Source organism: Zootoca vivipara, chromosome 1 (assembly GCF_965207765.1).
Source record: "Zootoca vivipara chromosome 1, rZooViv2.hap1.1, whole genome shotgun sequence".
NCBI classification, from domain to species: Eukaryota; Metazoa; Chordata; class Lepidosauria; order Squamata; family Lacertidae; genus Zootoca; species Zootoca vivipara.
In genome coordinates this window covers 25,018,192-25,044,379 of record NC_142582.1, presented here as the reverse complement: position 1 = coordinate 25,044,379, position 26,188 = coordinate 25,018,192, and the positions used below count along the sequence as shown (strand labels likewise).

The window sequence follows — 26,188 nt, the reverse complement described above, 5'->3', positions numbered from 1 at the left end:
AAAGTTAAAAGTCTCCTGCAGGCATGAAGTTCAAAAGAGCCCACATGGTAAATGAATTAAAAGAAATTCATAAGCCTCACGTGCTACTTTCAATTAGCATTTTTAAACGCCGCTATAAATGAAAATAGTCTGCTAAAGATACAATTTATTTCTCGCTTTTTTATGGTTACTTAATATTCATCTTCAGATGCAAAACTGGTTTAGTTGGGAACAAAATTAGTCAGTTTTACAAAGGTTATCACCAATTATAAAAGCAAATCACTATAGCTAGTTCTCCCACGATGGCAAGCTAGGTATGCTGGCTTGCAGTAGTTTACTGTGTATGAGCTACATGCTGGTACATGCTGCCCCATCATTCCTGCCAGGTGTGGCTGATGGGGAAGGGCAGCACTGTGGATCTGGCTTCCCAGCTGTGCTGTCACAACAACATACCAGGATGGTGTGAGGGCTGGTTAGGTCAGCAGCAAGATCCACGGTTCTGGCACATCAGAAAAGCCAACTCAGCACTTCCACTGGTGCACCTTAACTGCTCCCATGTTGCCATCCACCATCCCCGCCCCCCTTCCCAGTCCAGCCCAGAACATAGCAGTGACATCAGTGTTGGAGGTCCAGGTCCGCAGTGGCACCCTCCCCCAGCAACTCATGGCTCCTACTTCCACTTCTCCCACAGCACAAGCAGGAGAACTTGGCTTCCTGCAGCGCTTCTCAACCGCTATTCCGCAGCACACTAGTGTGCCACGAGACGCTGGCTGGTGTGCCGCGACGAGAAGGGCGATTTGCATTGTCACGACGCGGGGCGAGCACAGCTCTCAACAGCCACCACCACAGGAGGGTGGTTTTAGACAAACTTAAAGAAGCTGGCTGGATGAGCTCAACCTGAAACTTGCTGAGCAAAGGATTGTGCTGGCAGAGAAATCAGCGGCTTGTGAAGCCTTATTACAGGAGATTGCAACCAACACAGCAATTGGCAAGTGTTTCTTACAGTCATAATTATATAGTCAATATAGGGCGGCACAGAGTTAATTTTTTAAACTTTTTTAATGGTGGTGTGCCTCGTGATTTTTTTCATGGAACAAGTGTGCCTTGGCCCAAAAAAGGTTGAGAAACACTGTCCTAGGACATCCAAATGCAGAATCACAGGCTGTTTCTCCCAACATGGCAGGATTCACAAGCCAACAACAAACCCTAGTTTATGGCTAGCTAGCAATCCACTGGGAAAACAAACCACAATCTCAGGTTCAGATGTCATGGGAAGCCAGTGTTAAGTGCGGCTTCATAGCTGGTTTCTCCTGCCCACACCAGCAAGACAGATTGGGCAACACACATTAGCACAATGCTTGCTCTCAATAAAAAACCATGATAAGCCAGCAGACTTGACTTATCTTCATATACGAACACCAAGCCTCTTCTACTACCATGCAATTGCTGTTGCAAATCTTCCTCGAACATTAAAACAACCAAAAGCTCACCATTAGCCCAATTTCATATGTTATTAGATGCTTGTGTAAAATTACCATGTACAGGAGTGAAAGATTAATTTGCAGAGAGGTGTGGCAATAGTGGCTGTGCCAAGCTGCAAGTACATATGTTGTGTGAACCTATGCATGTTTACCTGGAAGTAAGTCCCACTGTGCCCAGAGGAGCTTCCTACCTTCTTAAGTGTACAGTGGCACCTCGGGTTACAGATGCTTCAGGTTACAGACGCTTCAGGTTACAGACTCCGCTAACCCAGAAAGAGTACCTCAGGTTAAGAACTTTGCTTCAGGATGAGAACAGAAATCGTGCGGCGGCAGCGGAAGGCCCCCATTAACTAAAGTGGTACCTCAGGTTAAGAACAGTTTCAGGTTAAGAACGGACCTCCAAAACGAATTAAGTTCTTAACCCAAGGTACCACTGTAATTGTTTTGCAATTAAATTTTATTAAGTTTCAACACTTTTAACACATACAGTCAAAACACAATAAAAAAATTCCTTCAGTAGCACCTTAAAGACCAACTAAGTTTTTATTTTGGTATGAGCTTTCGTGTGCATGCACACTTTAGATACACAGTGTGCATGCACACGAAAGCTCATACCAAAATAAAAACTTAGTTGGTCTTTAAGGTGCTACTGAAGGAATTTTTTTATTTTGCTTCGACTCAGACCAACACGGCTACCTACCTGTAGTCAAAACACAATTTCGTCTTTTATTTTTGTCGACTTCCCACCTCTTTTTCTACAGCTGGTTCTTCTCCTTCTGCTGCAGCCTATCTTCTATCTATCAAATCATAACCATAGTATTATAATCTAATTATCTACCCAAGTGTATTTTTAACAGCAGCCCGAGTGTGGAAGACACATTCCGCTAAGGATTATACAAAGGGGGAAGGAGATTTTAAAGATTGGCATCAATGATCTCCTGAAGCCTGAAGGAAGCATTTCTTCCGGATATATCTGTAACAAATGGCCTCAGATTTGTTTCCCATTGATAGGGCTGACACATGTTCTTATGCCACAAAGTTTACATTAATTAGTCCTGAAACTATACTGCAACATTTCTAGAAACACAGAGCCAGATCTTTACCATTCCAGCAGATGAACTGGAGATGACGGGCTGTATAAAATTTCCTACCTGCCTCAACATCACATGAAATAACTTATTGTTTAAATCAGCCTTGATAATAACTAACTAAATGGTTTGTATAAAGGTGGTCCCTATGATGATGGTGTTGCTGTTGCTGCAATAACTAGATAACATTAAGAGGTATACACTGGGAAAATCATACACGCCACTAAACATTCAGTTTTTCCAACGTATCACTGAGTCAGAGCAATGTTCTACCAGATGCACACTGTGGAGCAGGTCCTTGCAGGGAGGGACCAAACCAAAGTTCCAGTGTAGGGCTGCATCCTGAAGCAAGTAGTCTCTTCCTCCCCAACCGGCCAAAATCTGGATAGATTGAATGTCTTCTGGTAGAAAGCTTTCACCGATTCACAGATGCGTAGGGCCTGTGGCAGCAGGTGTGGCAGATTAGACTCACCCTCCCGAGACTTTGTTGTTGCAGCTTACCTAGACAGGGCTGGGGGGGGGGTGGTAAGGTTGGAGCTCTGCAGGTTGGTGGTGCCTCTGTCCATACAGGGGGCTGCATCCCCCTTGGAGCTTCAAAGGCCTGGCATCACCTCCGCCCCAATCTAATCAAGTCCTGTTCACGTATGCTGCAGTGACACAGATATTGGGACAACAGCTCCACTCAATGACCATATTCTCATCATCCCAAGCTGGTTTGGGAAGAAGCAAGGAAAAGCTGCTATTTCTTTCCCAATGTTCCCCATATCCATTATTGCGGACACACACATGTGTAAGTCCTGCCACATTCTGCCCATGCCCTGCTGAAAGAGTACCTTGAATTAGTAGCGCCTGCTGGAATGAGCCTGGGGGGTCCTGGTTCTTGGATGGATTGTGAATCATATTAAACAAGTGAAAGCTTATTCTGACAAGCCCAATATCCTGACAACAAACCATATTGTTCAAGAATGGCAGAAGCCTAGCTCCTGATCAAAGGAGGTATCCCAAACGTTTTAGTAAAAGAACATGGTTCCGACATTGCCCCAGAATTACAACTGAGCAAGGTGAGAGAGTCGGTGCTACAACTCCAGAAAGTGCTGAATACAGTGCACGTGTTCAGACAATTTCACCAGGTATCAACTGGAATTTTTAAAAGGGGCATCCAAACCTTGGAGCAACTGATTTCCATCCAAAACGAACCAAGGTGTATTGCAGATGTGCACAACACAATGTATGCTTTCAAAAATAAGGCCCACTGAAAAAATAAGGACTACTGAAAAATGTCATGGATCCACACCTCCTCGCCAACTGAGAAATCCACAAAATCTTCTTAAATCTGAATCAACACTCACAAGGCATTTAAATATCGTGCTTCAATGAGCATCATATCCATTCATTCATAATCAAATATAAATACCGCCAAAGTGCTTTGAGGGGACACTAATTTTCACTAATTACTTGATTCAGACAGGGGGAAGGCAGTGTTCATTTTAGTCAAAACTTAAGTTAGACAAATAGTTCAACTGGCTCAGAACTATCTATACTGCAGCTTGCCAATGTGGCTGCCTCCACTAGAAGTCTTATCAGCCCCAGCCAGCATTGCCAATGGTCAGAGATGATGGGTACTGAAATCTATATATGGAGGGCTTAATGTTGGCTAACCCTGATCTATATACTGGCTGATAGTTGCTCAAATATGGACAATGCTTATACTTCACTGTTCCTGGCAAGTGATGCAAGCGTTTCAGAGGAATAAGGGAAGAAACGGATAGATTTGAGGACAAAATGACCTTCAATCTGCAGGCAGGACAGAATTCAACTGTTAACAAAACCCCATGCTATATCTGGAGAAAAGTCCCGGTGCAAAGGTACAAGTGGAAGAAGCGGGAAGGCAATACACCATCTGTTCTCCCCAGTCCAGAGCCCCCTCGTGACGTACAGCAGGAAAGACTGACGGGAGGTTAGCAAAGACCCCGCTCCCATATGGCTGAAAGGATTGGTCCCACTGGTCTACCTCCATTGTCATCTGTGGCAGAAACACTTTCCCGCTGCCCACATATTCAGACAGTGTGGGGAAGGGCTCTCCTCACCTACTAATGTAGGTGAATAGAACGCCCCAATACGAGGAGTGGCCCTGATTGAGCCAGTATCCCTCCGGATGGAGAAAACCAATGTTATTTTTCTAGAAAAAGAGTCTGCCAGAACGTACCATGAACCCCACCCTTATTCTCTCAGAATGGCAATGGCGCCTACCTGAGAGGTGCCGGAACTGAGTTCTGGTGAGTTCCGACTGAAAAGAAGCCCTGGCTTTAGGATACCTGCGGAGGGCTATAGTATCTCTCCCAGGGGCTACTACCAAGTTTGCTGAGGAGTTTTATATTGAAGGTCAACACTCAATTGTTGCACTGCAGATCTCTCCTTGTGTTCACCTGCCTCTTTCACCTTCTCATACAGGAGGAAGAGAATGGGCATGGGGCTCAGAATACTGCTAGCATTCAAATACCCTGTGCTCTCTGGATGCAGCCTACAGTACAATTCAGAGATGGAACAAGGGTAGGGTACGGAGGAGCTTGTTTTACCAGCAGATCACAGAGACTTGGCTCAACATCTTGCACACAGTAGCCTTCAAAAGTCCCAACTGTCCACCCTGGGACTTAGGGGCTATGTTCAACAGCGTGGAGATTCTCCCAAAGCTTAGCTAGTCATTATTTATTTGTAGACGTGCTGCCATCAAACAACTATACTTGTCTTTGTTGTTACCAGTTCAAACAAAACAAGGATGGGAAATAGTCCAAGCAATGCTGAAACTTTGATGGTCTCAAAGACAGAATGGAGGTGGGGTAAAATTCTTCCTGAAGAAACACAGTGTGATCTTGAGCATTACTCGTTTATCAACATGTCCACCTCCTCGCTTGCAAAAAAAAAAAATCTAATGTGCCTGCCTTTGGAAGCCTTTGAAAGATAAAGCAAAATGTCCTGAAATCAGCCCAATCCATACTTTTCAAAACCCAAGATTAATCACTAACACATAAGCACAGAAGAAATGAAAAGAATCTGTCTCTTTGGTACCCTCACACATGGTGAGGAGAAGAAGGGAGTTCCAACTGTGGAACCAGACATATATTTAAAGTGCACCCCATCGCTAACTTGAAAGGAAGAGGCAAAACCTGAATAGCCAACAAAGAAAGCCATTCACACTCACAACGCTAGAAGCACTGTTGCTAATTTCAGACAAGTGTGTTGTTCCATTCACTTCTAAGGGCAATAGTTTTGAAAACTATTATGATTCACAATGACAAAAAAAAATGATGCATGAATGGGCCTTTATGCAAGCCAATACATAATGTCCAGAAAAAATATACAGCGGTATTCATAAGCAGTCTGTTGTGGTTTTAAATATCTCAACTATATTATTTTATTTAATGTCACGCTGAGATGCAACCCGTTGAAAGCAACCATGCGAGTCATCGAACTGAAATAAAATTCTACAAAACTAGTGAAGTTTTACAAAAAGGCTGTGCATCTCAGCTAACATTGTTTCACCCATCAGTCTGTTAAAATTTATCTGAAACAATTCACTGATGATCAGAGTGGCAGAAGCTATCAATCCTTCCTGAGGTGGTTGTCACTTCTCTCCCACAGGAAGTACTCAGTTACCATTAAAATGTGTATGTTAATTTGTTTATAGATTATGCAGGTATTAAGTTTTTTTACTGCCTAGTGCTAACAAAAATACTGAATCGATTCCAAAAGCACGCACACACACACACAGGGGAGGGGGGAGAGGAAGAGGAGACTTCAAGCTGAGATTGAGACATTTGTCACCCCAGACATTAAGGTTGTTTTCAAATATCACATTTAACTTATGGCCCTCTCTTAGCACCTACCAATTAATCAATTTTTATACCTTTGGTAGGCATCCTAGAAAATATCAGAGCTCCTCTGCTGCACTTCCTGCTTGCCATACTGATGGCAGGACTCACAACATTCAGTGCAGCAAAATTTTGCCTTATCTAAAATGATTATTAATTACAATTCACATCAAATATTATCACTAAGTATTCATACCAATCTGCCGAAAATAGCTTGGTAAATATGTTTGTACTATTGACTCTCTTGAGGCATTTGAACTGTCAAAATGCATTCATCTGTTATTTACTCTGAGCGGGGGTGGATAAGAGAGATCCAGTCGCTAACACACCTTGGGACCACCAAGACTAATGTAGCCCACCAGCCACATATTGTGGCCAGCAGGTGATTTGTCACCTCCTCCTGCTTTTGCAAACCTGCCCCCCCACGCGCCCCCCCCCAATCAATCAACATACATAGCTGGTAGGTTGTGTTCAGTTTGGCAGTTTGCAACTTTTGAAGGTCTGGTATAAATCAATACTACAGAATACAAAAAATGGCTGACTGCATTTCAACAAATAGTACGGCAGCTGCCAAAGGTTTCCAGTGAATGCCACAATTGCTAATCTGAAGAAGGATCTGCTTCCAACCTTCCATCAGGTTTTAACTTCACCCCCCAAAGGCGCAATTCCTCCATTGTCTCCCGAGACGGGCGGGTGCCAGCAGCAACTCTGCAAAGTACGGAGTGTTGTTGTTGTCTTGCCACCCTGGTGCACATCTCTCCCAAGGCTTTTTCAGCAGTACAAAACATGTACAAAATAGGCAGAGCAACCCAAACCTCCAATCCACTGTAGTTGGCAGGAAAGACCCCCCCACACCCTGGAAAGAGGCACCCCAATGTTTCCAAACAGTGGGTGGGTAGAAACTGGTGGTGGCAGCATCCCTGGCAAAGGCACCCCTTGTCCCGGGGGCGGGGAGAGGCCCACCCAGCAAACAATGTGCTGGATCCTGAGCCATCTCTGCAGTTATCATGTGTAGGACACAGTTCAGACCTCTTCACTGTGCCAGCCTAGGAGCTAGCACAGCAAAGGGACATTTTTTCTCTCTCCCCTCCCTCAGAGGCGTGCCAAGGATACCTTGCGCCCTTGGTAAGGAGCTGTATTGCCCAACCACGACCACCACCCAAAAAAAATACTTTACTATACACCTTTGTGTTATGGTGCGAGAAGGATGGGAAGCTCCTCCCACATTTGATCTTGCCATGACAATGATGGGGCGCATACCTGCCAAGTTGCTGTCAGAGAAATAAGGGACCGGGCGGAAATAGCAGACCGGAAGTAGCGCTGCCGTCATTTTGGAACTGGGCGGAGCATGCTCAGAAGTGACTTTTGATGCTGCTTTGCCCAGTTCCAAAATGGCCGTCGCGCCAGAAGTCGCACTGCAGCCATTTTGGAACTGGGCAAAGCAGCATCAAAAGTCGCTTCTGAGCATGCTCCACCCAGTTCCAAAATGGCCGCCGCACCAGAATAAACCAGGGAAAAACAAAAAAATCCATTTTTTCAGCTAGGAACAGCTGGAAAAACGGGGATTTCCCAGGGAAAACGGGAGACTTGGCAGCTTGATGGGGCGTCGCAACACACATATATGTCATACACTCTATAGTCCAATAGGGGATTTTGGGGGAGGCAGGTCTGCACCCCTGGTGGGGGTTGCTTTCACCATCCCCTAGATACGCCTCTACCCCTTCCATGCCTTCCAGCCTGGTTAGCACAAGCCACAGAGCTATGGCCTGGAGACTTTCATTATATTATTGTGAAATGCATGTATATTTAAGTCAAATGGATCTTATGTCGGCGTATTGTCTCACCTTCACACAAACTAAAGGTGTAAACCAACGTACTTATTCAAAGCTGCCCAGCAGCTTGTTGTCTTAGCATTTTGCTAGTAAAGACATACCCCGACACTTCTACATCATTTTTACAGATACAGAAGAGCGCTAATCCTTCAGTCTCTTGTAAGAACAGGAAAACCAATCAAACATCAAAAGGGCTATGGTAAGTCAAATGAAAGGACAGCCACTTACTTTGGCATTTGCAAGTTGAGTTCTTGAAACAATACAGAATCACAGAATTGCAGAGTTGCAAGGGACCCCAGGAGCCAATCTAGTCCAACCCCCTGCAATGCAGGAAACTCAACTAAAGAGCATCCACGACAGATGGCCATCCAACACTGGCTTATTATGAAATAACTATGCTGGACTAAAGGTGCAAAAAGGATTTGATTTCAAAAGATTTCCCCAAAAATGGTAAAACTACTGAAAGGTTTGTGTAGTAACTGCTCCTAACTTTTAAGTCTGATATATTGACTGTCCCCTGGGCAAGTTAGCTTCAACAATACTAACAGCCAATCCATATTACTGAGATGGGAAGACCCCCGTTCCGTCTGCCAAAGGAGCAGGCTGCTTTGGAACCACGACTAGCAATGCAGCTGCTGGCATTAGCTGACTCAAAGTCCTGGAACAGTGCAGTTCCTGAATCCTAAGCCAAACCATTTGCTAGAGAGGGGCTTGATCTAAACCCCTCAGTTGCACTAACCTGAAGTTGACACAGCCAAACCAGACAAGAACCACCATTTCCATCCTGTCAGCAGCTTTAAGTTGGCAGGACTTTTGAGTGCAGTGGCGGTTCCACCACTCTGAATAACTCCTGGGCAGTTAAGGTTGCTATGCCCCTAAAATAACACCTGAAAACCAATGAAGTGAAAAGGTGCACTCAATTGTTCAAGCAGAATTTGATCATACTAGGAAACCTGAGAAACACCACCAGCACATCACAAGGAATAGACTTTAAGATTTAATGTATTGGCTGGCTGTTCATGCTCCAATTAACTCTGGCTATAATCCCATGCACATCTACCTGCAAGTAAATTCCACTAAATAAAGTGAAACTTATTTCCGAGTAAGCATACACAGAATACAACACACTGAACAATGGCCATAACCAGATAAAAGATTCTGAGCCACAAAATCCCTGACCCAGACCTTCTGAATATGGATACCACACGTTTTCATGCACATATTGTGAATGTTAATTGTTATGTACCGAGCTGAATCCTAGAACAATAGGATCCAGGAGCCACCCAATCCAGCTCCAGGTGGAAGTGAATCCGCAACCTGATTGGCCTGCAGGAGCAGCCAGTCAGGCTGCTGACAGAAGTAAATCCACAACCTGATTGGCCTAAAGGTGCAGCCCTGAAGTAGCCAATCACGCAAGGCCCATTGTGTAAATAATGTATATAAGCAGACGTTTTGGGGGAAAGAGCCATTCTTCTCTTCTTCTCCTTTGACTACTACGAGCTGAATAAAGAGCATGAAATTCACTCTCGACTCAAGAGTATATTTCATTAATATTGTGTGCTTTATAATTGTTTTAAACTTGCAAATAGCTTAGAAACAATCTTGACAATTAAGGGGTATATAAATTGATAGTAACGTGTTTTCCCCTCAAACATACAGGTATGTCAAAAGTGGCCAGACAGGTGCAGTCAACCACAATGAAGCACATTCAACAATGTCTGAAATTCTTTGCAGTAGAGAGAACAGTCTTCTTCTCTCTTTGGTGGTCAAGCTAGATAAGAACATTCCAGTGCTCTTTAAAAGGAATGAGGCCAGTGATCACCTGCCTTGAAATGACTCCCATGATAGGACTGTAAGACTTACTTGGATATTTTATAGTTCAGGTAACCCAGGGTGCTTCATGATGGAGTTAAAAGTGGGGAGAAAAGCCAAGCGAAATGTCAGTACCAAATACTGAGTGCCAGTGATGGCTTATCTGCTATAAATGTGGCTTATGATATAGTCAGTAAAGCCAACGCAGAACATAAGCAAAGTTTTCTTTAGCTGCCAGTGTCATCTTGATCAACTGAAACTGGATCAACTTGATCGACTGGAACTGACCTGAAAACGTCATAAAATATGTCACTAAAAGGGTGTGGCAGGCGCAGAACAGAGTGTTTCAATTGCACGATTTCATGCAAGTGTGCAATGACCCGGAACGCAACCGCCCCGCCCCCCCAACAAATCGGAAGTTGCCTGTACTGTGCCTCACAGTAACAACTTCCAAGGAGGGGTTTTTTTATCATCATCTTCAGAACATACAGGCAGCAACCGTTTTCGGCGCATATGATATGGGCGCAACTGCGCACACACACATCGCACCAAACCCGGAAGCGACCCAAAAATGTCACAAAAAGGGGTGGAACAAGGCTGGGCCAGAACGGGGTCTTTGCAGGCTTTCTCAATGGTGTTTCAAATACATGTGCCTTGCAATGTAACCCCCGCATAAATTGGGAGTTGCCTGTATTCCAAAAGAGTCTAATCACTGTACCTTTCTTTTGGTGCCTTTCGCTGTCCTGAAATGGACAGTTCTGGATTCGGGACGAGAAAAAGAACAACAGAACCTTTCACCCCTCACCTAAGCCACAATTTCCTACGGGCACGTGGTCCTGAGCTACTTTGTTCGGCTGTAACAATTTATTCCAGATCCGATTGTGGCTTCGTGTACACAACTGGATTTTCGCTTTCTATAAAGCAATGGGGCATCCCACATACTCATGAGAGCCATGGGAGTAAAGCTCAGGTCAGGGTGCTGATGTCATTTAAAAAATGCCATATTTAGGCTGAAATCCTATACTACACATTTTCATCAAGGAGATAACCTTCATTGCCCCCACCCCATATCTGTAGTTTATTAAGAATCTTCTAAATTTACAAGAAAATTGCTAGAAGTTTTGCCAAGTATTTTTAATCAAAACACCTTGGACTGCCATTGCACTGTTTGGCAAAATATGAAAACTGTGGAGGTGATGACTATATGAGGAAATCCTGTCCCTTCCCCACCCCAGCACATAAAGAATCTATTTAGGTAAATGTATATCCTGTCTTCATTTAATTCAAGGGCTGTGTAGGTTTTCCAAGAAGTCTTGTATCTGGGCACTGACCAGAAAAATGCCTAATTCGTTTTAACATGCATCTTTAGACCAGTATGGAACTACTCCAACCGCCCTAAAACTTACTGTAGTTTCTTCTTAAATGACAAGAAATACAAGTTTCCTTTGGGTTAATCTTACATTCAGGTTGTGTCAGCTAAAGTAATGCAAATGATTCGGGGTCAAATTCTGAAAGGCTTTCCTCAGTCCACTGCATTTGGTAGAATTTTGCAGGAGTAAGCACTTTAATAAGGAAAAAACTTAAGATGGGAAAAAACCCTTGAGCTAAAGGCCAGCAGGTTTAGCTCTTCATTATCTAAAAGAAAAATAAACACTATTGGTCTTTGATCTGCCAAAAACCTAACACTGCAAGAAGACAAATATGAGGGGAAAGCTCAGAACAATACTACTTCAGGTCACAAAGCCCAGAAGGAAAGGCTTTGTGGTATTGCTATTTGCTGTCTCCCCTCAAATGACTTGTCATTTCCTGCAGAACACATGGAAAGTAAATCTGGATTAAACTGGAATTGTGTTACTCAAATTTCTAGTTAGCTCAATATACAAAAGAACGGAAGTCTTTCATGGACCTGGAAGTGTTAAATAGATTGCACATCTATCTTAGCTTAAGTCTCCTTAGATGTGCAGTACCTGTTAGTCTTCAGTTTTGCAGCTTAATAATTGGCTGTAACTCTAACCACTGGCAAAGTGGATTTTAAGTCTAACCAGGTGTCATCTAGTTACTGCTTTCAACGTGTAACTGAAATTGTCCTATTCTTGTCCTATTCTCCACTTTAAGTGATTACTTAGCAAATTCCTGATACACTTCACTGCTTGGGACATAGAAAAAGAGTAAATTATTAAAGAAAGATTAAGGGAAGTACAAAAACCGATTTAAAAATACATCACTGATAAAGATTTTCTAGTTAAATGATGTTTAATTTGCTGTCAACCTATTAAAAGACTTGCAAACAGCTTCTTGATCTTCTTCTGGAAAAAAACCCCATAAAATTAGACAAATAGTTTATAACCTTTTGCTATACTTATTTTGAGTAAGAGGGAATCTGAACTGATATTCTTAACACCCACCAATGTTCTAAACAATTTAAAAATAATTAAGGAGTAATCTAAACAATACTGACTACAGTGGAACCTCGGTTTATGAACACCTCGGTTTATGAATTTTCAGTTTATGAACACCGCGGACCCATCTGGAACGGATTAATTCATTTTCCATTACTTTCAATGGGAAAGTTCGCTTCAGTTTATGAACGCTTCAGTTTATGAACAGACTTCCGGAACAAATTACACCCATGCTTCAGTTTATGAACGCTTCAGTTTAAGTACCCCGCGGACCGTCTGGAACAGATTAATGCACTTTCCATTACTTTCAATGGGAAAGTTCGCTTCAGTTTATGAACAGACTTCCGGAACCAATTGTGTTCATAAACCGAGGTACCACTGTATTAATAAAAAAAATATTAGCCTAGTACTCAATACTCTTGAATAAAGCAAATACAAAATTGCTATCACTACAATGAGAGCAAATTGTAAAAATGACTGCATTTATTCAACACAAACCGGTAGTATTTATTAAAATTTTATACTGCTTAATATAAAAAAATTATCTAAGACACTTGCATAAAAACTGTAAAAATACAACATTCAATCTAATTTCCTAAAAGGTGGGAGAAATCAAAATGATACATCACAACTAAAAGTTAGCAAGATACAAAACAATACAGTAAATTTAAATATTTAAGATCCTTTATATCCTTTCCCCCTGTGAGTTAGATCCTGCATCCTTGATCAAAATCAAATCTCCATTACATACTTTCCACAAGAGTACAGGGCATAGCCCAGTGCATAGCAGTTTATTTTGCTCAAGGCTTACCAAAAGTCCTTTATAATATAGATTTTTCCCATACTAGAATGGAACAGCACAACTCCAGAGAACATAATGGGCTGGTTCAAACAGAAGTGGAAACTATGGCTTTCTGCTTTGTGAAAGAGTTGTGGACTCATGAATGCCCCCACACCAGAAGACGAAATTGAAAGCATCTGCTTCCAATTTTATCAAACCATGACCAAGCCAGGATCAAAACATGGTTTTGGATTCCAGCTTGTTCACAAACCCATAGATTAAGCAAACTACAGTTCAACTCATTTGGATGCAAGGAGGGGCTGTGAATAGTTTACAGCTGGAAGTGGTGGCTACTCATTCAGAGATTCAGGAGATGTTCTATCATCTAAGTAAATACAAACCAGACAACCCTGGTTGTCTTGTTGTCTGGGGCACTGGCACTATCACAGTAGGGATTTTTAGTTACAGACTTAATTTACAAGCCATGTGCTACTATCCCTAGTTATTTATTAAGATAAGCATACCTGAGATAACAATAGCCCATTAACTACGGTATCTTCCACAGAATGCTATTCCAGCAACCTTAGATGCCAAGTTTCTGTACACTAACATCCCCCACAAAGATGGGCTATAAACTAGGGATGCTAGCTAGCCTTGATGCTGCCACAGCACATCTGGCTAGCAGGCTATGTTTTAAGTTAAATGCATTGCAATTGGCACCAAACATGGTTCCACCATGGCAACAATTCATTTCCCAGGACCTCATGTTTACCTGAGATATGCTTGGCATCATCATCACCTGGGTTCCACCAGACTTCAACCCACCCTCAACCTGAGCTGGGAACAATCCATTCAGCAAGTTAATTTTTCAAGCACCATGATGCAGTTATGAGGACAACCATCACCTAGTACCATAAACTTACTAACCACCAGTGTTGTTTTTTCAGGGGGTACTCAAGGGCACCTTTTTATGTTGTGTGGCACTTACTGTAATGACTTCATGGTGAGTACTTGCACCTATTTTTCTAGGGGGGGGGGAGAGCACTGCTAACCACCGTACATCAGCTTGTTTTCAACTAACTCATATGCGCACCACACAATCCATCAACTACAGTCATGCTCTACAACACAACTACATTTGTTACAGCTCATCAGGCAAGAGCTAGGATTAGAACAACAGGGTGTCTTAAAACTGCAGTAGTTGCCCAATTAAGTTAAGACTCAGATTGAGAAGCTCAGACTGGTGCTGAATAAAAAACCTATGACAGGTCCAGAAGAGAAATTGACAAAGCATTTCTTGTCAACCACAGGCCCCAGCCAAAACGTAACTACAGCCCATTCAGAGTGATACTTCAACTTCAAATGCTTTGGGTAAGAGACCAGCTCTCATTTACAGACTGGCCCCTATTCTAAAATGGCTACTGACCTGAAACTGTTTAACAAAGATGCAAACCCAGGAACTAAGCTCTGGAACAAATTCAAGAGGCAGACTTTGCTCCCATATTTATTCAGGTGACCCTATGACATGGCAACATCCGCCATACTATCACAAGGTTCATTCACCTGCTCAACACCCAATGTGTTCACATATGCAATCACCTGCCATGATGCCTACATAAAACAAACCAATGTTTCAACACAAGCTAATAAATGGGCACAATTCTGACATCAGAAATGACTTCATTAAGAGCTTCTGTCTTCCAGAAGGAGAATACTTCAGTCTCCCCAGAAAGGATGGCTCACATTTAGAACTGCTGAACTAGAATTTGTCAGGAAGTTCTAGCCTAGATGGATCATTCAAAATTATAGTTCACAACAGCTGTTGAATTAGGATAGGACAGCTAAATGTTTAACATTGCTATTGAGAATGCCATTGTGAATAGGTCCATCTGTTTTTTAACCTTGTATACCAGATGTTGGTAGATAGTACTGGGATCTCTTGGTAGCTTTCTGGGTAGATCATGTACAAATTTCTGATTTCCAATTATTTAACATTAACAACACAAAAGCTTTCCTGATTTGAGGGAGGGGTTCAGGAGTGGATTTTTGTGTGGGCCTTCTAGGTGGTAATCAATTATGTTTTATGAGTAGGCCCACTGAAATTAATGGATTTGCGTTAGCCATGTTCATTCATTACAATGGGTCTACTCTGAGTGCAACGGTTGCCTGGGGTGGAGGGGAGGAGATGAGAAGATTCAGTAGCATGAAGAGGACTCAGGGCTGGCAGCCTTGAGTCTGAGAGTTTTGAACTATACTTACATAGCTGGGAAGAAGGTCCAGAGAGAGGAAAGGTACCCTGTTCTTTTCCTCCCTTCTAAAACATCCCTGCACAGCACAAAGAGATTGGTTCTAAAGAACATACTTTCCCCACCACGACCAATGCTAACCTCCCCTTTCCCAAGATAAGTTGTTAGGAGCCCGGCTAATTTCCTCTTTTTATTTACTACTACTACTTTCTCTCTCAAAAGCATCAATTGATGCTTTTGAATTATGGTGCTGGAGGAGACCCTTGAGAGTCCCATGGAAGATCAAACCTGTCCATTCTGAAGGAAATCAGCCCTGAGTACTCACTGGAAGGACAGATCCTGAAGCTGAGGCTCCAATACTTTGGCCACCTCATGAGAAGAGAAGACTCCCTGGAAAAGACCCTGATGTTGGGAAAGATTGAGGGCAACTAGGAGAAGGGGACGACAGAGGACGAGATGGTTGGACAGTGTTCTTGAAGCTACGAACATGAGTTTGACCAAACTGTGGGAGGCAGTGGAAGACAGGAGTGCCTGGCGTGCTATGGTCCATGGGGTCACGAAGAGTCGGACACGACTAAACAAAACTTTCTCTCTCGATTGCCGCAACATTATGAGCATCCTGCAAACTCACAGGTCACGGGAACCTCTTAGAAAGTCTAACATTTTGTTTTCCTTTTAATTCACAAACTTACTTCTGTATCCATATGTATCCTCCCTACTATTTTTTCTTAGTTTTTTATTGATATTCCACTTGCAAAATATACAAACTTAAATTGCGTAACAACATAAACAAAAGAAAAAATGAAACCAAAGTCCTAAGTTTTATAAACTGGATCGAGAGAAAAAAAGAGAAGGAACAGTTACAATAACAGTTTTAGTTACACGTAGCATTTAGACTGGCAAACACAGGTAAGTAACATTATAAGCATGTCAAGTGATTTGGTTTTACATATTTTTGTTTTCTTCTTTTAATAACTTGCCAGAAACAGTTCAAATTAAAAAGAAAGGAGGGGAGTAAAGTATATATACTACACTACATTTATTGTAAAAAAAACAACAACAACTACAGGTCCTGCTCTACGGTACCATATGTGTAATTCAGCAGAATGTTTTCCTGCTATGCGTTATACAGAATGGTGTAATATCCAATACCTGGCGTCTATACGACAAAAGCTTATATATAGTTATACTTCTCAGAGTTTAATTCTGCTCTTAACCATGAATAAGAGACAACTTTGGGACTAGCTCTTCTGGACAGAATCCAGAAGGGATTTGCATTGTAATTAAGAATTCCAGATACTTGCCATGGTTCCCATTTCTAAAAATGGAGCATTTTTTCAGAGCATGTTATACCTAACTCATGCCTGCTGGTTTAAAGAAATGCCTTTAAGGAGGTCAGAGGTCAGATTCCAGGCGATGTCCATGGGGGTCTCGGACAATAGGTTCCCATATGATAGACTCTGCATATGCGGGCCAGCCACAGGTGGAAGACACCATGCATTACTTGTTAATCTCCCCTTTTTACAGGGATTAAGAGACTGATTTCGGAAACCTTTGCTAATTCCTACAAGTAAGGCTTACTAAGGCAGATGTGGTTCCCTTTATTTTGAGTGACGCCAACAGATCTGTGACACATAAAAGTGGTGCTTTATGCTCTGGCTGCAAGAAAGAATTGTACAATCATAGAGATGGACGGGACCATGAGGTTTATCTAGTCTAACCCCTTGAATGGTCACACAGAAAGAGAGAGAGAGAATATTGCAATGCAGCAACTTGCACTGGAGATTCAAAGGTCTAACAGAAGTTAAGCAAGTTACAGGTAGGTAGCAGTGTTGGTCTGACGTAGTCGAAACAAAATAAAAAAATCCCTTAAATTAAGCTAGGTACAGTATAAGCTAGCAGATGATACTTATGAACTCTGACTCCCTTGATTTATGTAATTGATTGTACGTGGTATGTTACGGTTCACAGTTTGGCATTTTGTAATGTTATAGCGCCTTTGGTTACAGTTAGAACTGGATATGGAACAACTGATTGGTTCAAAATTGGGAAAGGGGTACGACAAGGTTGTATATTGTCTCCCTGCTTATTTAACTTATATGCAGAATTCATCATGCGAAAGGCTGGACTACATGAATCCCAAGCCGGAATTAAGATTGCTGGAAGAAATATCAACAACCTCAGATATGCAGATGACACAACCTTGATGGCAGAAAGCGAGGAGGAATTAAAGAACCTTTTAATGAGGGTGAAAGAGGAGAGCGCAAAATATGGTCTGAAGCTCAACATCAAAAAAACCAAGATCATGGCCACTGGTCCCATCACCTCCTGGCAAATAGAAGGGGAAGAAATGGAGGCAGTGAGAGATTTTACTTTCTTGGGCTCCTTGATCACTGCAGATGGTGACAGCAGTCACGAAATTAAAAGACGCCTGCTTCTTGGGAGAAAAGCAATGACAAACCTAGACAGCATCTTAAAAAGCAGAGACATCACCTTGCCGACAAAGGTCCGTATAGTTAAAGCTATGGTTTTCCCAGTAGTGATGTATGGAAGTGAGAGTTGGACCATAAAGAAGGCTGATCACCGAAGAATTGATGCTTTTGAATTATGGTGCTGGAGGAGACTCTTGAGAGTCCCATGGACTGCAAGAAGATCAAACCTATCCATTCTTAAGGAAATCAGCCCTGAGTGCTCCCTGGAAGGACAGATCGTGAAGCTGAGGCTCCAATACTTTGGCCACCTCATGAGAAGAGAAGAATCCTTGGAAAAGACCCTGATGTTGGGAAAGATTGAGGGCACTAGGAGAAGGGGACGACAGAGGACAAGATGGTTGGACAGTGTTCTCGAAGCTACGAACATGAGTTTGACCAAACTGCGGGAGGCAGTGCAAGACAGGAGTGCCTGGCGTGCTCTGGTCCATGGGGTCACGAAGAGTCGGACACGACTAAACGACTAAACAACAACAACAACAACAAGCGCCTTTGGTTAATAATGGATAGTAATAATGGGACACAGGTGGTGCTGTGGGTTAAACCACAGAGCCTAGGGGTTGCCAATCAAAAAGTCAGCAGTTCGAATCCCTGCGACGGGGTGAGCTCCCGTTGCTCGGTCCCAGCTCCTGCCAACCTAGCAGTTCAAAAGCATGTCAAAGTGCAAGTAGATAAATAGGTACCGCTCCGGCAGGAAGGTAAACGGCGTTTCCATGTGCTGCTCTGGTTCGCCAGAAGCAGCTTTGTCATGCTGGCCACATGACCCGGAAGCTGTACGCTGGCTCCCTCAACCAATAACGTGAGATGAGCGCTGCAACCCCAGAGTCGGTCATGACAGGACCTAATGGTCAGGGGTCCCTTTACCCTTAAATAATAATAATACAGTGGAGCCTCTTTCCTTCCTTCCCTCCCTCCTCTGATGCCCTCTCATGTCTCTGCCTCCCAAAGGCTTGCACAACTACTGTATTTGTTGCAGCAGCCCAAGCTACAAGCTCCCCAGGGGAATGGTACCTCTGGGGCTGGCCATGGGGTGCTGCTGGTTGCCAGGAGCTGAGGCAGCCTCAGAATAAGCAAGCAAGCAGGTGAGGGAGCCCAGCCAGCCAGTCCACCAGCCCTTGCTGTTGGGAATGGACAGACAAGTCCTAGGCCTCTGTGGGGCACTGTGAGGAGCCACCTCCCAGAGGGCTCCCAAGGAGAGGTGAGAGGTGAGGAGAGGAGACTGAGGGAACACTCCACAAGGGAAGATGTTTCTAAAAAGGGTGAGAGGCTGCCAGCTGTAGAGCGGTAGACTCGTAATCTGGGGAACCGGGTTCGCGGCTCCACTCCTCCACATGCAGCTGCTGGGTGACCTTGGGCTAGTCACACTTCTCTGAAGTCTCTCAGCCCCACCTACCTCACAGGGTGTCTGTTGTGGGGGAGGAGGGGAAAGGAGATTGTTGTTAGCCGCTTTTGAGACTCCTTCAGGTAGTGACAAAGCAGGATATCAAATCCAAACTCTAATCTAATCTAAAAAGTGATCCCCCACAGAGGTACCGCAGAAATAATGTACAGAAATAATCAAGGGAGCCATGGGCTCAAAAAGGTTGAAAATCTCTGTTATAAGCATTTCATGTTCAAGTAAACATGAACAGATCCATAAACCAATGTTTCCTATGTTCCTAGTTTACTCAGCAAACTTTGTGGTTGAGCAGGAATGTGAACCCAGGCCTCTGAAGGAGCATCTCCACCCCCACTCCAGCCCGGACACTGAGGTCCAGCTCCGATGGCCTTCTGGTGGTTCCCTCACTGCAAGAAGTAAGGTTATAGGGAACCGGGCAAAGGGTCTTCTCGGTAGTGATACCCGCCCTGTGGAACACCTTCCTATCAGATGTCAAGTTAATAAACAAGTATCTGACTTTTAGACAACCAGTGAAGGCAGCCCTGTTTAGGGAAGTTTTTAATGTTTGATGTTTTATTGTGTTTTTAAAATTCTGTTGGGAGCCACCCAGAGTGGCTGGGGAAACCCAGCCAGATGGGTAGGGTATAAATAATAATTATCATCATCATCATCACTGGTCTAAATCCAGCACTCTAACCACTACACCATACTGGTGATAAATATCACAGACTTAGTACCCCCCCAAAAAAAAATCACACATGCACATACCAAGATTGTTGCATTTGCTACAATATATTAACATGACTTAAACCTACAAAATGTGTCTCTGGGGCCTGATGTGATGCTCAGAGCCCAGAATTTTCCACACAAGTAAGGTTTGGGACTGAAAATGCCCTCTCAGCAGTGTTAGGGGGAGAGAGAGGGGGGAAACCCTGAAAATTCAAAGACATGCCAGCCCTTCCTTGGCTTCAGACACTAATGAAAATAATAACTGCAAAGGAATTAGCTTCCTGCCCATGCTGACCTTCTCAGTGGGACATTTTGCAGGTATCTGCTTCCCCCCCTCGGAAAGAGGGTGCTGTTAGCAGCAGTTGCTGTATAATTACTTACTTGATTCCTTCTAAGGAGCTTAGGCTAAGAGTTGAGCAAAGAAAGCAGATTAACAATTTGAATGCACCCACACAACCAACACACACACACACACACTGGTGGCTAGAGGGGGGCACTCCCCAAGCCTACAGATGTGCCCCAGGAAATCTAGCCCTAATCCTGCTTCAACAATGGGGTTTTCATTATAATTGTAGGGTAATTACACTTTGCTTGTGTGGAGGGCCAGAGAGGGAGAGGGGCAGAGAGGAAGGGGCTGCCATTACAAGGTGGGAATGAGGCTGTGGGAGATAGAGCTCCTCCATCCTCAACAGCCAGATTAGTACCAGGGGATGAGGAGGAGGAGGAGGAGGAGGTGATGCGGCCAAAGGCTCTGCCAGTCACATGCTTCCCAGCGTTGCCTAGCAACAGCAAAGCTCAGAGAAAAAGTTCTCTCCTCCAACTTGAAATCTGCCAGGGAGAGCCTGACCGATGTGAAGGGGGTCTTATTATTCTTGCTTTGGACAAAAAACAACAACCGTTCTTTGCTTTGTCAAAAAGAAACACACACACTAAATCCCTCCAGCGTACAAATTTGCACAAATTCCCCTCCAAGACATATACATATATATTCATTGCAATTAAAAATCGCGCGCGCGCACCGGTTCAAAGCCACCACAGTAAGCGGATGCACCTTGCAGCAGCCAAAAACAAAACCACCCTCACGGCCCTCGTGCGCGCGCCATTTACAGTTGCAATGAATCTATGCCCAAAGTATATATATTTTAGAAATTGCAAAGCCATCCAACTAGCACCAGCTCGGCCCGCAACAGTTACAAAACTGTTCGCATGAGAGAATTAAGTCGCGAACACAAACGCGGCGGGCTGCCTGAGAGCGCGCGGGGAGGGGGAGGGTCCGGGTGCGAATTCGGAGCGCCTTTGAGCGAGCGCGTTTGTGAGAAAATCCCTCACCGGCCGATGGAACAAGCCGAGCCCGCTTCTTTGTCGCTTATCAAGCGCGTCCACTGTCGGGAGGGAAAGTTATTCTCCACAGATGCTGCGTGCAGAGGACCCGCTAGGTGGGAAAACTAAAGGAGAGCAGCCCCCTCCCCCACCCCAGTCCTCTTTCTCTCCTCCACAAAAAAAAACACTTAAAAGTTGTGGGGTTCCCGAGCAGAGCTTCCTGGAGCTGAGAAGGGCTTACCTTGGCAGGCAGCTTGCAAGATGCAGGCAGCGAGCAAGGCGAGCACTTGGCATGCAACGGCTGCTCCGCCGTCCAGGCGCCGTCGAGGTCCCATCTGCGCGGGGATGCTTGCAGGGAGCCCTCGCAGCCACGCAGCTGGCCGGGCTTGGCGAGGAAGGCGCGCTTCTACAAGCACCTCTCGGGCTGCCCTCTCTCTCTCTCTCTCTCTCCCCGCCCGCCCTGTCTTTCCTGATCCCGCTAGTTGCAGAAGAAAGGCGCGCTCGCCAGCTGAGGCATCGCTTGGCCTCGACGCTCCCACCCTCCAGACATTGCATAAAGCTCTTTATACCCGCCGGCCCCGGAACTAGCATGAGGCATTTGCTCCAGGCCCGGGAAGCCCGGGCAGCGCTTGCCCCTCCCTCTCTTCATTTGCACTTTGCAGCCGGGGCGTGCGGAGATGCAACTTTGCAAGCGAAACTTCCAAGTCGCTTCCTGCAGGGTCCCTGGCCTTTGCAGCAGGAGCAATGTTGGGAAGCAAGAATCACGACCCAACAATATTGAGCAAGTTTCGAGTGGGACTTTCTCGCGAGGAGCTGCTCCCCTACTGTGCTTCTCAAAGAAAGCTTGTCAAGGGTGGGGGTGAAGGCAAGATTTGGGGGGGGGGGGCGGTCGGTAAAAATGGGAGAGTTTCAATTACATTCCAATCATCATAATTCCTTATACAATAGCTGCAATATTCTGTTCGTTAAATGATTTATAAAACTGCAGGTGAGGATCTCAAACTGTATCAGTAAGATTTTGGAACACAGAAATAAAGAAAACCGTCAATTTTCGCATAATTCTAAATTATATAATTTGGTATTTGAATGATTGATTGCATTATAAATTGGTGTTGTTATAATAAGGCTATTATTGGATTATAATTGAAAATTAATTTTAAAAATTATAAAAAGAAATTGGAGAGTTTTCTTTTAAAAGTATGAGATGCTTTCTAAATGGTTCCCAAGTGGCAGCTACGGTAGTAACGGCATCTTTCATATAAACGTGTAAGAGAAGCCGGCAATACAGGGGTGCTTAAAGCGTGTGATGCTGCTCCAACACTAATGCCCCATACAAAGTACTGTTATGTTAATGTTATTGTTTCAGTGGACCTTCATCTATTGGTTCAGTGACATGTTTTCCCAACGTACATTGCCTTCACATGATTATATAGTATTTGCTTTGGTTATGCCCACCTGCACATTTTCAAACCAGCTGTATTATTCCCAAATCTGTCCTGGTATGACCTGTGCCATTTCTCTCCCCCCCCCTCCATTTTCCATCTCTCTCCCCCTGCACACACACAAACACACACACACACCCCAACATGATGAATAGGGAATAATTAAATAGCCCTAGAGCTATGGAAGAAAGGGTAGCTGAAGCAAAGCAGTTTTAATAAACCAAGTACAGTATGGAGAATGCTGCTTCTTGTGAATTCAGAATGTACATCTTCATTAACAGATAGGATTACATACTCTGATGCTATTCTTGTTTTAAGGAAAGAGCTCTCCAGGACTGTACTGCAGTACAGAGGTACCTCGGTTTATGAACACAATTGGTTCCGGAAGTCTGTTCGTAAACTGAAGCGTTCATAAACTGAAGCGAACTTTCCCATTGAAAGTAATGGAAAGTGGATTAATCTGTTCCAGACGGTCCGCGGGGTACTTAAACTGAAGCGTTCATAAACTGAAGCATGGGTGTAATTGGTTCTGGAAGTCTGTTCATAAACTGAAGCGTTCATAAACTGAAGCGAACTTTCCCATTGAAAGTAATGGAAAATGAATTAATCCGTTCCAGATGGGTCCGCGGCGTTCGTAAACCGAAAATTCATAAACCGAGGTGTTCATAAACCGAGGTTCCACTGTAGTTATAAGTTATTGTTGGGAAAGATGGTTGCAACAATTGGTGTCACTGACCATGGGTGTAGCCAGGATTTTTGTTAGGGGGAGCAGGCTTTGGGGGGGCAGAACCTCAGATTTATATTGATTTTATTGATTGGGGGGCAACTGCCCCCCCTTCACTATGCTCATGTCACTGACAGTTTTTCATTAGTGATCCTCAGGTGTTTGCAAAAAAATTCAGGGATTACTGTGGAGGGTGGGGATGGAGCTTAGTGGTAGAACAGTGCTTTGTCTGCAGATGGTTCAAGGTTCAATCCCTTGCACTTCCAGAGAGACCTCTGTCAGACACTTTTAGAGGCTTAGCTGATATACATCAACCCAGAGGGTAGGATTCTAAACTCTCAATTGTAGATTGTGGCCCATACTTAATATATACGGTAGCACATCAAAAGAATGAATGCACCCTGATAACTACTACTAAATCAGATTAGTTTACTATGTAAATAAAACAAATAACTACAGTCATTAAAAATGGATCTCTGTCTCAGTGGATATTTGGTTGTCGGCGTCCCCCCCCTGCAGCCATCAGTTAAAATCTTAATGATTTATGCAGGTCTTCAGAACATAATGGAAATGGTCTTACCGAACTCTTATTGCTGGCTGTTTTTGCTATTGTACTGTAATGTGTTGTCGTGATTTTAGAATTGTAATGTCAGTGGTGCTTGTATGTTGTAATTTATGGAGCTTGTTAGCCACCCTGGGCTCGCTTGTGAAGAAGGGTGTGATACAACAGAGTGTGCATCACCCACAGAGTATCAAACACAATGGAAAACATTCCTTTCGAGTCTCAGGTGTTTCCAGTTAATACAAGGTGTGAAAACTAGAAACTAATTTCCAGCCCAGAAACCCTTTCCCCTGGAGTTTGTTACTCATTAGATTACTCCAAAATCACACCCAAATTAAGTAGATCGTAGACTGCAGTGGGTGGCGCTGTGGTCTAAACCACAGAGCCTAGGGCTTGCCGATCAGAAGATTGCCAGTTCGAATCCCCGCAACGGGGCGAGCTCCCGTTGTTCGGTCCCTGCTCCTGCCCACCTAGCAGTTTGAAAGCATGTCAAAGTGCAAGTAGGTACCGCTCTGGCGGGAAGGTAAACGGCGTTTCCGTGCGCTGCTCTGGTTTCGCCAGAAGCGGCTTAGTCATGCTGGCCACATGACCCGGAAGCTGTCTGCGGATAAACGTCGGCTCCCTCGGCCAGTAAAGCTAGATAAGCGCTGCAACCCCAGAGTCGTTCGCGACTGGACTTAACTGTCAGGGGTCCCTTTACCTTTACCTAGACTGCAGCTAGGATGAGCAAGTGGATGAGATCTATATTATGGCTGTCAACCTGGTTCATGCCTAGTTCTTCTCTGCATGATTACTGTACGCTTGTTGATTGGCAGCTCTATCCTATGTGCAGCATTAGGAAAGTTCTGCACAACTCTGCTGTGTGTTTTTTCCGTCCGTCCGTCCCCCCTGCCCTGCCCCATCTCTTCTTATCCCACTAGTTGCAGGAGAAAGGCATGTTCATCAGCTGAGGCATCAAGTTTTCTATACACTCCCACCCTCCATAAAGCTCTTTATACCTGCCAGCCCCAGCCACAAGCATGACAAATGTTGCTCTTCTTTGGTGACCCATCTATACATGCAATGTCACAGCTATCAGGTTGCATCTAATCTTAGCTGAATTTAGTTCTTAAACAATTACGTTTTCCCATGGTTAAGATCGCAGAAGGGAAGGGCGTCTGTTGCCAAGACCTGCTTTTTGTTGTCTGATGTAGAGAGGTATATATTCTTTAGAGCAGGCACCCCCAAACTTCGGCTCTCCAGATGTTTTGGACTACAATTCCCATCATCCCTGACCACTGGTCCTCTTAGCTAGGGATAATGGGAGTTGTAGGCCAAAACATCTGGAGGGCCGCAGTTTGGGGATGCCTGCTTTAGAGCATCCAAATTTCTTACCAAGGCTTTAAAAATTCATGTAATAAAACTTAAAGGGGAAATGGGAAATGATTTATTCTGTAAAGGTCAGGGAGTAGAAATGCTCATCAGCTGAGGCATCAAGTTTTCTATTATTAGCAGTATTATTATTATTATTATTATTATTGTGTGTGTACTGGCTGCTCGCTAAACACAATAAATAAAACTGAACTGAATTTAGTTCTGGTTGAAATCTATAGGACTTGACCTAGTTGTTACTAACCTCATTCAACTAACCTAGTCTGGTTCCAGCCTATCAAGTGATTAGCACGCATGTGTGAACCTGCCCATATTCAGCGAAGCACAAGACAGTTAATTATTTCTCTTCCTTTTTTACATGCACATCTAAATACAGAAGCCTTGGATGGTAAATATTATTTAAACATTCTTAATTCTTCTGGTTAAATGCATATACAATTTAGGAGTTTTTGTTTTGTATTTTGGTTAACTGAGCTGGACACTCCAAACCTGCAGTTCAATGCACAGGAATAAGGTCTGTTCTATGAAGGAAACCGTTGCAGATGATGTCGCCACGTGGAAGACAGACCTCCTACCCCAGGAAAATAAAGGGCAGATGTGTTCTAGAACGTCACAATTTGGGTATGCATAAATTTTGGCACATAAGTGGTATATTTATTAATCAACAACAACAATGCCGCCTTTAC

The 26,188-nt window shown here is 43.8% G+C and overlaps 1 protein-coding gene across 2 annotated transcripts in view; it reads right to left on the bottom strand.

Moving 5' to 3' along the window:
• LRP2 (LDL receptor related protein 2) overlaps positions 1-21,998 on the bottom strand; it is a 139,288-nt gene extending 117,290 nt beyond the window's left edge. For both annotated transcript variants that reach the window (XM_035133370.3, XM_060280370.2), the window contains exon 1: positions 21,645-21,998. In XM_035133370.3, the coding sequence (XP_034989261.3) occupies positions 21,645-21,738 (94 nt within the window). In that variant the 5' untranslated portion in view covers positions 21,739-21,998. The remainder of the gene's footprint in view (positions 1-21,644) is intronic.
• Positions 21,999-26,188: the final 4,190 nt, after the last annotated feature.